The sequence below is a fragment of the Galleria mellonella genome, unplaced genomic scaffold (assembly GCF_026898425.1).
Source record: "Galleria mellonella isolate WM207_F2 unplaced genomic scaffold, CSIRO_AGI_GalMel_v1 utg28, whole genome shotgun sequence".
Lineage (NCBI taxonomy): Eukaryota > Metazoa > Arthropoda > Insecta > Lepidoptera > Pyralidae > Galleria > Galleria mellonella.
Window position 1 is genome coordinate 1,662,933 of NW_026442064.1, and position 13,160 is coordinate 1,676,092.

The 13,160-nt window shown below is 33.2% G+C and overlaps 1 protein-coding gene across 1 annotated transcript; it reads left to right on the plus strand.

Annotated features, from left to right (window-relative positions):
* The first annotated feature begins 1,353 nt into the window (after positions 1-1,353).
* On the plus strand, positions 1,354-13,054 carry LOC116413296 (mantle protein). Its single transcript, XM_031911617.2, has 4 exons — positions 1,354-1,451; positions 1,631-1,695; positions 11,457-11,775; positions 12,759-13,054. The coding sequence occupies exons 1-3, from the start codon at positions 1,434-1,436 to the stop codon at positions 11,743-11,745; spliced, it is 372 nt and encodes a 123-aa protein (XP_031767477.1). The 5' UTR covers positions 1,354-1,433; the 3' UTR covers positions 11,746-11,775; positions 12,759-13,054.
* The last annotated feature ends 106 nt before the right edge of the window (positions 13,055-13,160 follow it).

Here is a 13,160-nt window from a genome sequence, read left to right on the forward strand (position 1 = left end):
TATATTTACAGTTCTGTTATGTAGAAATTTTATCAAAACGATTCAGTTTAGTTTTAGAATTAATATAATATATTAATGATAAATGGTATTGCCACAGAAGTCGAAGTCAGTTATTTTTTTTTATGTAACACACAATCTTTAAATATTTTTACTTATATGTTTATGGATTTTTTTTTATTCTTTTACTAGTAGAATATATCCTACAGTGTTTACTGATATCACATAATTTATGTCGATAAAAATTACAAAAAAAAAAAACTTTTATAAATGTAAAATGCGTACAGGTCATATGTAACGGTCATCACAATAGTAACAGTCGACTAATGCTTTCGACTACCACTTAATGGGTTATAGTCGTGAATATATTAATATATTTTTAAAAAGTAGCAATTTTAAAAATACTTATTGGACAGACATTTATAAATGTTTCGCATTGCATAATAACGGAATAGCAGTTCGCACAGCAAATATCTTACATATAAAAATATTAAGTGAAAAGTGACAAATGAAATAAATGAAATATTTATTTGCTTTAAACAGACATTTGACATTATAAGGGCCATGTGACAAAACTTTTTGGCATCTGTTTAATTGCCTTAAAATTGTAGGCGTCCAAATATTTCATATGTGAGTATTTTAAAATTATATCTATAGCTTCCTCATGGGGTAAGACCTTTGGTCATAAGAGGAATAATAGTGGTCCCTCTCACGGTATATTTTAATTTACATTTAGTTTAAACTAATTTAAATTAAGAATAGTTTAAAAAAAAACCATAAAACACGCTACATAGTTGATAAACAATTACGAAAAATCCATTTTAAAATAATATTTCAACATAACACTGGCAACGCGTTTAAAGAGCAAGCCAATTAATGATACGTTACGTTAGAAACACTATCAGGGAATAAATCTATAATTATACACACAACAGCAAGACGCCGAACAATTTACGATCTCGCACCTTCTAGAATATTATCTGAAACTGGACAGCATTGGTTACCTGACATAATTAAACCGAAACCGACCCTATTTTTAATTACATTTAAGGTACATATTGTCACTATAAATAATGTCGTTTAAAAATAAAACTAAATACAGCCACAAGTATCACAACACTATGTGAGCACTTGATACAGATTACAAAAACTCGGTACGCGCGTCCGAGACTGCCTCTTCGTGCTACCCCACCTGGTCGAGCCCCACCAATTTCAAGTGGCGCCTTTCTACCTCAAATGCAGAGACACCTTGCACCTTTCTAATTTAGCCGGATAAAACGGGCTAGTAGGGATGAACCAAGGGGCTCCATTATGCAACTCTTGGACTTGAAACGACTCAGTATATAAGCTTGTGGAACGTTCGGAAACAGTAGAAAGCAAGCCAGTGTCCACAGGCCAGCTGTATCACTAAAATCAGTCCAGCAAACTAAAGCAAGATGTACACGAAACTCGCTGTAAGTTTGGCAGTGTGACACATATTCTTTGATCTTTCAAAAATTAATATAACTTTTTTCAATGTGTTGTTCTAATTTTAAAATGCAGTTTAGTGATGGGCATAATAATAGAATCCAGTAACCTGTTATTGATAAATAGCATATTATTTTTTAACGTTAATATTTCGTTTCGTTTTCAGCTTGTTGCGCTCCTCGTCGCCGTAGTGGTAGCTTCCCCTGTTCCCGGTGGTCACGGCGGCCATCAGTGAGTATTGTTCTATTTGTAAACTCCGTTTCACTCTATTAGGTACATTCAATTTCCTTCATATCCCCACCGCTGGGCAAAAGCTTCTCTCAAGTGCTTCTATTAATAAATACATTTCTTTAATAATTTAATCGATAATAAAAAAGAAAGATTGCCAATCTAGATTACATGTACAACGAAAAAAAAAGAACTAAAGAATGGCAGTGACCTTACTTCTTATTAATAAAAACAAAATAAACATTCATTCAAAGAAACCGCATAATCAGCTTTAACTAAAAAAAAAGGTAAAAATAGTGCAACGAACGAACAAAATGACGTTATGCAAGTTACTCAAGGTTAAACAAAAAAAAAAAACGGTTAAATAAAAAACGGGTTATGTTACGTTAATGAAATTTGAGTTCGGTTTATACGATCGTTACTGTGAATTAATCTTAATTGATCACTATTGACCCGCCCCGGCTTTGCACGGTACATTACTTTGATGTGTTACATTTATGATTTAGTTAATGTTAACCGTGAAAATTGATTTTGGTGATTTATTAAAAAACTTTGAATTATAAACTTGTAGATACAGTGAAAAAATTTCTGTACGATAGTGAAATCCGTATCAAAATTGATGGCGTGGTTTAGAAGAAGTAAACTGTAAAATAGATAGACGGGGGCAACGAATTTGTTTTATAGTATTTACATATTATTCAGAAGTTTCATTCAGTTTTTGTAAATTAATATGTTTAATATTCATTTAATTCAAATTGTAACAATAATATAATTATAATAATAAAAAAAAATGTTGATAGTGTTAAATATTTTAATAATAATAATAATAATAAATTTATTTCTTCATACAAAGGTAGTTAGTTACATTACAGGTTTTGGTATCTCCTGTTAAGCAAAGATTGCTTGTGTTAGGAGAAACCGCTCTTTCATAACAATAATTAAATTTCATAATCATTACAATTTACTTTTCTTTTTTTCTTAATCAGCATTAAAAATTTTACTTTGTTTTACTTTTATACAATAATACAAAAAAATTCTAATATTTTGCATTCACACTATGTACTTTTACAGCAGTTATTCAAATTTAGTACATTTGTACTTATCAATCGACTTTGAAAAGTAATAGGGTTTCAATTTAGTTGTATTTTTTCCCCACGCTTGTCTGTTCTCTCTCTCTCTTATAATTCTGTTAGTTATAAAAGAATTTGGAAAATCCTTTTTTTTATCTTAAAAATTATACTTACAGTTTGTTTTTTTGATGGGTGAAAATGGTATGGTGACCCCGCCTGCGCTAACGGGATACGCTGGCGGAGCACCAGTGAAGGGTGATAGATGAGAATGAAAACAGGCCAGTTAGCCCATCATGATGAATTCATCAGGAATTAACCATGATAGTTTCCAGGGAGAACCGTGAGGAGGTCGACCTGCTTGGGTATATTGCTAGCAATGGGATTCTCAGTCTCCATTACTAACAACCCCTTTCCCCCCTATATACTTACAGTTTGGTACCATTGAAATTTTATCACAATTGGATTAAAAGTTTAGTTTTGAGATTAACATAACAATGTCACAGTTAAAGTCGGTTTTGTTTGTGGAACATAACATTAAATTATTTGATTATTTATTGTAATAACACTGACCAGAATATGGGAGCTCAGGTTTGTGACGATTCATTGTGATCTACGACCTCAGGGTCTAATCCCAGCTTATGTTTGTATGCGGTGTAAAATCTCTTGAATTTAAAGTGTTAAGTGTTAGTCTAAGTTGTAGTGATTATTAACTAAGTGATAACTTTAACATAATAATCACAGAAATTGTTATTAAATAATTTACTGCAATAAAATTATAAAACGAACTCGGTCATCAATGTTTTCCAGCTAAGTTACTATGTTAGGTATCACCTTAAATAAACGAAATTCTAAAAATGTTACAAATAATTAAATTGCCTTCTACGATAAAAAAACAACTTCAATTATGGCAAAACAATGGTTATTTTGATTTAATAACTAAACCACTGAACCGATTTTGATGAGATTTCTATGCAACCAAACTGTACGTATATCCTTCCAAACAAAAAAATAAAATAAAGAATTTTCCAAATCGGTTTACAACTGACGGAGATATGAGGTGACAAACATAAAATAAAAATACAACCGAATTCGAGACCTCCTCCTTTTTTAAGTCGGTTGAAAAGGAAAAAAGTTCTTAATGTAGTGGTATTTTTTTTTAATATTTGTTACCTCATAAATCCGTCTGTTATAAATCGATTTGGAAAATTACTTTTTTTATCTGCAAGGAAATACCTATGGATTGGAAATATTTATAGAAATTTTATCAAAATTGATTGAGTGGTTTAGTTTATAAATCAAAATAACTGACTTCGTTAAAATTGGAGTTGGTTTATCTTTGTGGAAGACAACCTTGAATTATAATTAATAATAATAATAATAACTTAACCTGGCCCACGAGGTGACCATTTTAAATTTTTACAAAATTCACATTTCCTCTCTTAAGGAGAGGAGATGGCAACTAACCCCCGGCAGAGAGCCGCAGTAAGGGGGGTAACATCCACCGAAATCATTCCAATCGTTTTGTCGGTGAACAGTCTTATCCCAACTAGTCTGAAACAACATCTCAGACGGTTGGGATTCCGAGGCGACTCACTCCCGGGAAGGATGCAGAAAGGGGTGCTCTTAGATTCTGCCCGCATTGTACGCCGGTTTCTCTCCCTGGGGCCCTGAACCCGGGCCGACTGTGCTTCTGCCGGGGGTTAGTTGCCATCTCCTCTCCTTAAGAGGGGAGATGAGAATTTTGTGAAAATTTAAAAAATAATAATTTAATTTTTATTTCAGACTTATATTAAAAAAAAAAATTAACAATATGTTGTTTTGCAACAACAACTATTAAAATATGGCTTCCCCGTTACTTTATTTTTACATAAATATTGTAAATATGAGAAATATTCACTTACTCGAAATTAAAGTGTTTCCTCTCATGTTTACATAATAATTCCGCGTCGCGTTATAATTTATAACTATTGCGTATAACGTAAATAGATAAACAACCTTATGATAACTGACTTTCTAGCGTAAGTGATAGTTTACGTTGTCAGTCACTAGCCACAAGATTGAGACAGGTCAGTGATTACTCGCTACTGTATGTTTGTGTTAATTGACACCTCACTAGCCCTTTGCTAAAATAAAAAAAAAATACAAATCAATAGTTGTCGCGGCAAAAGGCACTCGAATACATCGTTCGATATTTAAAAATGTAGGATTAATTTCTCGTAATACGTGTAGCCGTGTGATTCCGGCATAGAATAGGCCACCTCTCCCTTTTCTATGGGTTTCAGAGACGACTAAGGGAGAGCGAGGAATGGGCAGCAGGGTCCCTCTTGAAATATTTCTAAAGCCTAACCGTGGTTGCCAATCCACCCGCCAAGCGTGGCAACTACTGGCAAAACCCTCCAAAGAGGAGGCTTATGTTCAGCAGTGGACAGTCAAAGGCTGATATGAAACAGTATGAGTCAATAAATAATTTAATGTAAATTTATCTTAATAAATATATAACAATCTTTTTGCCCAGTATCTTATCTTTTATTTGCGTATGGAGGAGGGGGAGGGGGTCAGCTAAGCCGTTACACGTTGACCCGTACGGATCTTCTATGATTCACCCGTTTTTTACCCGTTACTTCGTACACGCAGATTTAAGAAGAAAGAAAACTAATGTAATAATCATTCTAAGTTGTATAAAAAAAAAATGAATTTTACAGATATCGTTCAATAATCTAATATATAAAATTCTCGTGTCGCAGTGTTAGTCGCCATAATTCTAAACGGATTAATCGACTTAGATGAAACTTTATATGTACACTCGGTAGCTCTGAAAGTAGATCGTTGTCTATTTAAAATTATGTAATATTTTTCAATATTTACTTCTATGGAAACTTATAGTATGAGAAATTGCATAATATTTCTAAAAAAGTCATACTATGTTAAAAGTTTCACGTTATACATAATATTTGACGTCAATTAGCGATCCATTACGTTAATTTATTATTTGCAATTAAAGTGATCAGTGTTGTACATCGTTAATGCTCTTGCTTACCTTTTATTTTTATTTTTTTTTTTCACTACGATCGTGAGAATCAGTCACGCAGTACATCTGATGGTGAACAGTGTTACCGTAGTCTATGGACGCCTGTATCATTAGGGTGTCAAGAGCATGTTGCAGATCCTTAACAAATATTTATTATATCAGCCTTTAACCGTCCATTGCTGAATATAAGCCTCCCCCTTAGGGGGTTTTGTCAGTAGTTGCCACGCTACAAACATTATTACTCTTGTTTAAAAAAAAAACTGCACTGTACGTGACCATTTTGGTTCCACGGTGTGAGGTCATATCCTACCTTTTAAAAATCTATCTTTTCCTCTTTCGTTTTCTTTCTTTCATGAAGTAGCTGTTGCATTATGGCAGAAACACCACTGAGTCAGAGACATTTAACACAAAATTGTCTGTAATTGTTGCTAAAATAAAAAAATAAAAAAAACTGCCAACAATATTATGTATAATACAATAAAACATTATTCTTTATTTACAAAGAACAATAATAATTTCGGAACTCGTTAAATTCGAATTCATTATTCTTAATTCAAAAAAGAAAAAATCTTGAAGACGCGCGCTCGATTTCAAAATTCGAACGTCAAATATTGTTCACTTTCTAACTATTTTGTAATTAATAAATAAATATTACATTTTAATGTTAGTAACATACCGAAACGGTGAGGTCAACTAACCGGAATAATTTTACTGCTAACCAATTTCAATTTCGTTCTTACTGAACTGGATAGAAAGGAACAGTACAAAAAGCCATATATTCAAAATGGCATCGGATCGCAAACTTATTACAACACTCAAATGTCAATAAACTTTATAAATCCCACAGGGTTGCCACTATCTGCGTATTATTATTATTATTTTTTATATGAAATATTTAAATATAAAAGTATATAATTTTTAGTAAAAGTTTTAAAAATAAAATGTTAATTTCTTAATTATTTTCACGCAATTAAAAAATATTTATATAAATACTATAGAAGACTTTCAATTGCCGAATTTGGGCATTTAAATTATTTCGTAAAAACTTAAAAATAGAATGATACACTGACTTTTTAATACCAACAAATCATGATTTGTTATCATGATTTATTGCTTATTTAAGTTTGTATGATAACACTTAGTATCATTTGTAAAAATATAAAATAGAAATGTAAATCTAAAAAAAAGCTTTGACATATGTCAACGAGCAAGCTGGCAACCCTACAGGTTGTGACGGTATTATTGAGATTCGAGTAATTTTAGAACATCGAATGACTAGCATTTTGTTCATAAAGTAATCACTTTATGTAATAAAAAATTACGGCACCGTAATATTATCTCAACAATAATAATTATGTATGAACTTTTCCATAATAAATGACATCCGGATTTACCGGTCGTTCTAGTTTGCAAAGTTCGGCGGCGCTGAAGTGTAGCTTCTTGTGTTTATTTTTATATTTCTTTTTTGTGATAACCCTAACTTCAAACCATAAAGGAAAATTTAAATTTAATTAATAAACATTATTTTATTATCTATCCGGGATTAAATTTATGTGTTTTTTTATTCTTATGTAATAGTACATTACTGCAGCGGCCAGCAACTGAGGCAGTGATGGACGAACGTGCAAATTTGGGCCGAGGCGTAGCCGAGGCACACATACGAGGGTCCATCAATGCCTAGTTGTGGCCAAGGCTTGTATAGTACTTTTCTCAAACAATGCGCGGAAATCAAAAACACAATTTTCCTTTTTAAGTTTAATGACGAATAACGAACAATAATAATTTTTCACGCGCCATAATGTTCCTTTGTTTTTTTTTTTCAATAAACAGCTTTCTATTTGCAAGTTAGTTCGAAATTTAAATAAAACCTTTTATAAGTTACCTCCTTGGTAGCCATGTTCCGAAGTAAAAGGTCATTCCATTTTTAAATTACAGGACAGATATGAGTTTACATAGTAATTTATCTGGCCGCAAAACACGACAGATATGGATTTTCATACAACTTTTGCCGGCCGTTGCCCGCATGTAACTGGCCAGTACGGCAATTTTGATTTATCTCTAAGAAGATTGTCAAAATAATGCTCACATTTCCAAGCATGTTTGAGAAAAGCAGACTATATCCTTCTCCATACTTTATATAATATTATTTATTATTATTATTCAAGAATGGGTTTTCTAGGCAGAAAAGCTTGTGACCAGCGACCTTTCTGATGATCTTTTGTGCTTGCCCTTTTTTAAGGTTCGCTGCTAATTCCTATCAGTGATAAGAATTTTAAAATGTTTTTTGTAGCGACGTTTTTTTTTATCTCCTCAGGATATAAAGTGTATTTTCCAAAAGAGATATATCGTTTATGTATGAGTGGGCTACAGCCACAAATTAAGTGCTGCGGCGTTTCTTCCTCACTGTGACAAAATCAGCAAGGACTTTTTTTTTAATATAATATATATACTAAAGTCATAGTGATTGGTTAAGATGTTAAAGTGCTAAGATCACTTATATATTTATATTATTAATATAAAAATAAAAAGAAAAAAAAAAACAAAAGAGAATCGAGAGCTCTCTAGTAAAACTTTTAAGAAAACGTTTAAAAAATGGTTACTCTAAAATGTTTTTTTTTTATGCAACTTAGAATTGCAAACAAGCTGACGGCCCACCTGATGGAAAGTGGTAACCGTCGCCTATAGACATGAGCAGTACCATGGACATATCAGAGTATACTGTTTCACCCATGATACCCCCCATGCGTTGCCATTCCTGAGGAATGCCCTGTCCCATTCCGACTCTACTTGCAGTTATTTGTATTTTTACACCCAATCTGATCATGTCATCTTTAATGAAATACCTCCAATCAAATTGTTTATAATTACTCGTCTCCATCCAAAGGTTGCCTGGAAGAGATCGCTCTTAGCGATAAGCTCGCCCATTGTTTTCTCATTGTGACTATTTCTTGTAATTGTTTATATTTATAATAAGTTTACTATTGTAATCTTTTGGAGGAAACAATAAAGAGTATCTATCTATCTATCTATCAATACTTTAGTTTTTAAATCAAAACATTTGGTTTTATCACGATTGAAATAGCTTTTTTTTTAAACACAATTTTAATTATGTAAATGTATAATTGTTTGTTCCAATTTGTTTTTACCGACAATTAGTCTGTGGGGGGGGGGGGGCAAATCGACGTTTGATAGGTCATCTAGTCTCAATTATATTCATTTATTCATATCAATAATAGGTATGATGCAATTAATCGACATACGAATGAATCCGGGTCACGTCTCGGAACAGAACCGTTCTAGTGTAGAATTACGCGTACGGAATAAACAGAGCGCGTTACAAAATCATCAAAACAATGCGCTGACAGTGTCTCGATCGGGTCGGTACTTTATTTTGTTACTGGCAATCATTATGTAATGGAAACTTCTAGAAAATTACGCCGGTTTTCCTATGCCGAGCCAGCTTTGCCGCGCAACAATTTTGGGTGCCGGGAAGAGATCGCTTTTAGCGATGGGGCCGCCCATTGTTTTCACATTGTGATCATTTCTTGTAATTGTTTATATCTATAATAAGTTTACTATAGATAGATAGATAGATAGATACTCTTTATTGTTTCCTCCAAAAGATTACAATTGTAAACTTATTCTAGATGTAAACTATTGTAATCTTTTGGAGGAAACAATAAAGAGTATCTATCTGTCATGAGAGCAATGTATGTGTAAAATAAAAATAAATTGCTCGCCGATAGCCGGCTGAGTATAAAAGGGACTATCATTGAAGCCGATTCTCTGATACCAATTCTCTATCTTCAATTTGATATTTCACGAACTTACTGTTTTATAAACCGACCTAAATTAAAATATCCACTGTGACTTTTTTTTTGTAATGGATGACAATGGAATGGTAACCCTGTCTGCGTTAACGTTTATCGCTGGCGGGGCATTAGTGAGGGGTGATAGGTGAGAATGAAAAGGTAGTCATCGTGATATACTTGGAATTCAGCATGATGGTTTCCAGGATTACGTGGAGGTCGACCTGACAGGATATATTGATAGCAACCTGCATTACTAACAATCCTTTTCCTCCGATATTATTTTTTTTACTTAAGTTAGAAAATTCGTTTATATTGATCCTTATAATAAAGTTTATGAATTTGTGATATCGAATTTAATTTTTTAAAGATAGGTTAAGAGAAGCGCCGCCTCAGAATCGATCAAATTTTCAATTATACTTCATTTTCGTAATACTTATATTTAACAAAAGTGTATGATTTATTGAAATCACGGCATATTATTTATATAAGCTCAAATTCAAAATATTGTCTCAGGGAGCGTTCTACTCATAAAAATAAACAAAATTTGCAAAAAAGCATAGGTCTTTAAACGACGAAATTTTTTCATCCTCCACAGACATAATGAGTTGATACGAGTATCTCCATTTATTTCTCATGCTTTGTTCAAGTGTCTTTGAAAAAAAAAATATGCAATTTCACTTTTTATAAAAGGCTAACAACTTGGATTTTACATTGTATAGATAGTGACACTTGGAGACGTAAGGTAGATACCTTTTACCAGCAGTGGGACACAATGAACACTACGAAAAATGAAATTTATGTACGTTGATCAAAATAACACCAGATGTTGATACATGTGTAAACAAGGGCCAAGTCATTTTACATTCCGCATAAATTACATGCCATTTCCCACGCGAAATTATTTTTTGCTACACTAATGTGCATTTAACTGTATCTTAAATGATGAGAGCATATAGAAAGCACATTCGCTTCGTCCATTAAATGAGACGTTTGCATGAAAACAGCTTATTTCCCGTATGCTGTACTCAAGTGCAAGTGAAAGTAGGCATTTTGTGATTATTGCTTAATCGTATTTCATTCACATATTGTATCAAATGTACAAAATACATGGAAATTGTATTATAAACTTAATCGGTAAACGAAATTGTGACAACCTGAGAGGACATGGTCTTTTGTATACGTTGACAGTAAAATGAACATGTTGATGCACCATAACTTGACTATATCACTGTATGTTAATACGCTCTAGAAAGCGTTATTTCGATGACATGTTACAATGAATTATTTTTTGGATCAGTTCCTGTTCGTAGAAAACTATTTTTTATCACGTTAACATCAAATTACATGCATGCCAATTAAGTAGACACAAAAGTGTTTTTAATTACAAATTAGCTAAAATATTATTAATTCCATAATACGATATGAAATCACAGAGGTATTTCATATTAACATGATGGTTGTACGTTGAACTTAATAACTAATTATAAATACAATACTTTCTCTCGCTCATTATCGTAACAGTTTACAATGAAATTTTGAATTTATTTACATACAAGTAAAATAATTGTCTTATGTTTTTTTGCTGAATTAAATATAATCATTATATCAAGTGACCATTGATAGAGCAATGGTTTTGGTATTACCATTATTGGTGTAGTAATGCTGAAATCATTGCATAATAGAAATGTAGGTCTAGTATTTCTTTACTTGCATAACTTTATCGAAGAATTAAAATTTACTGCTATCTATATTATAAAAAATATACTTCAAAATAAAAAAAAAAATATATTAATATTGAAATAGACTTGTCCACTTTTTTAACAATGTATTCAATCTATATATTTTTTGTTTCAGCAAGCATGTGACTATCCACGTGCCGTACAAGGTTCACACCATTCACCACCATCACGTGTCCAAGGTGCCATACCCGGTGCACGTGCCCGTTGTCAAGGAGGTGCAGGTGGTGAAGGAAGTGCCAATTGTGAAGCACGTGCCAGTGCCAGTGGTGAAGCACGTGCCGGTGCCAGTGATCAAGAAGGTCGAGGTTGAGAAGAAGGTGTACGTGCCAGTGCATCATCACGAGCACCACATCGAGGAGGAGCACGGCTGGGAGGGCGAGTCTCTGTCGCATGGCTGGAACTGATTTCTTTTACGCGAAGTATTTTAGTTTAAGGTGAGTTTGTAATAAAGCTGGAGTAATTTAACACTTTTGAGACTATGTACAAAGTCGTCTGGTTGGGTACCTCTGTCCCATTCGTTTCTACTGTAAAACAGTTGTCTGCATGGCTGTGTTTTAGGTTTGAAGGGTGGGAAATTGCAATGAAATTACAGGGTACAAAAATATTAAAAGGGGCCCTTAGGAATGGTAATGTATGAAATGTATCATGGGCGAAACAGTATACTCTGTTATGCCCATGGTACTGCTCATGTCTATAGGCGACGGTTACCACTTTCCATCAGGTGGGCCGTCAGCTTATTTTACCATTCTAAGTTGCATAAAAAAGTCACTTCACGTTGAAAGTGTAATATTAATGGACTAGAGTAGTTTTCTTTCTTTTTTAACTAATTTTTATATATTTTTTTTAAATTTTGTATTTGAATGTCTCTATTACTTGTAATTTATTTCCCAAAGAGGGTCGACGTCGGGCAGGCGGCCGGTCGTAAAACTATAAGCCAAATCTTTTTGTAATATGGATAAAACCATATTACGCCGACCCCAAGTAATAATTGAGATAAGGGCAGGAAGATGATGATATTAAATGTAATTTATTTTCAATAATTTTTGCATGATATTCTACACAATGTGGGCCGTGCCCACCTTAGAATAGTCTACATCTTAAAATACAAAAGAAACTCTGAAAATACATGAATACAGGGCGTGAATTTACAGGGTACAGAGGAATAGCACCCGATTCCTCAGGAATGGCAACGCATGGGGGGTATCATGGGCGAAACAGTATACTCTGTTATGTCCATGCTACTGCTCATGTCTATAGGCGACGGTTACCACTTTCCATCAGGTGGGCCGTCTGCTTGTTTGCCATTCTAAGTTGTATAAAAAAACACATGTCTAAAACACATATTGCCGTACTTTAAGGGTTAATCCAAATTGAGATTTTATTTTGAAATTAATTAAACATTATCATCTGTCAACAGATATACAAGTAGTACAAATCAACACCGCGGATGACGTCAGCTGACTCAAGTCATCAAAATTACTACCACCACCGTCATCTAATCCCAATTAACTACGTGTAGTATAGTTACCACTATTGTTGTTGATCCATGTTAATAGATATAAGTACCAAAGAGAGAAATAAATGGAATCTTTTATTTTTTTTTTAAATATAATGTTTTTCTTTTAATTTTAACTTATACCTTTTTTTTCTAATGGATGAGAATGGTAACACCGCCTGCGCTATCGGTATATACTGGCCGGGTACCAGTGAGAGGTGATAAGTGAGGATGAAAAGGTCAGTTAGCCCATCGTGACGAATTCAGCGATAAATGAGTCACGATAGTTTTCAGGGGGGACCGCATGGAGGTCGATCTGATAGA

What these genes read in the sequence shown, in the direction of transcription:
- LOC116413296 (XM_031911617.2), top strand. An exon ending in GGTGGTCACGGCGGCCATCA is followed by an intron (nt 1,696 to 11,456) that starts GTGAGTATTGTT and finishes TTTTTGTTTCAG; the next exon opens with CAAGCATGTGACTATCCACG.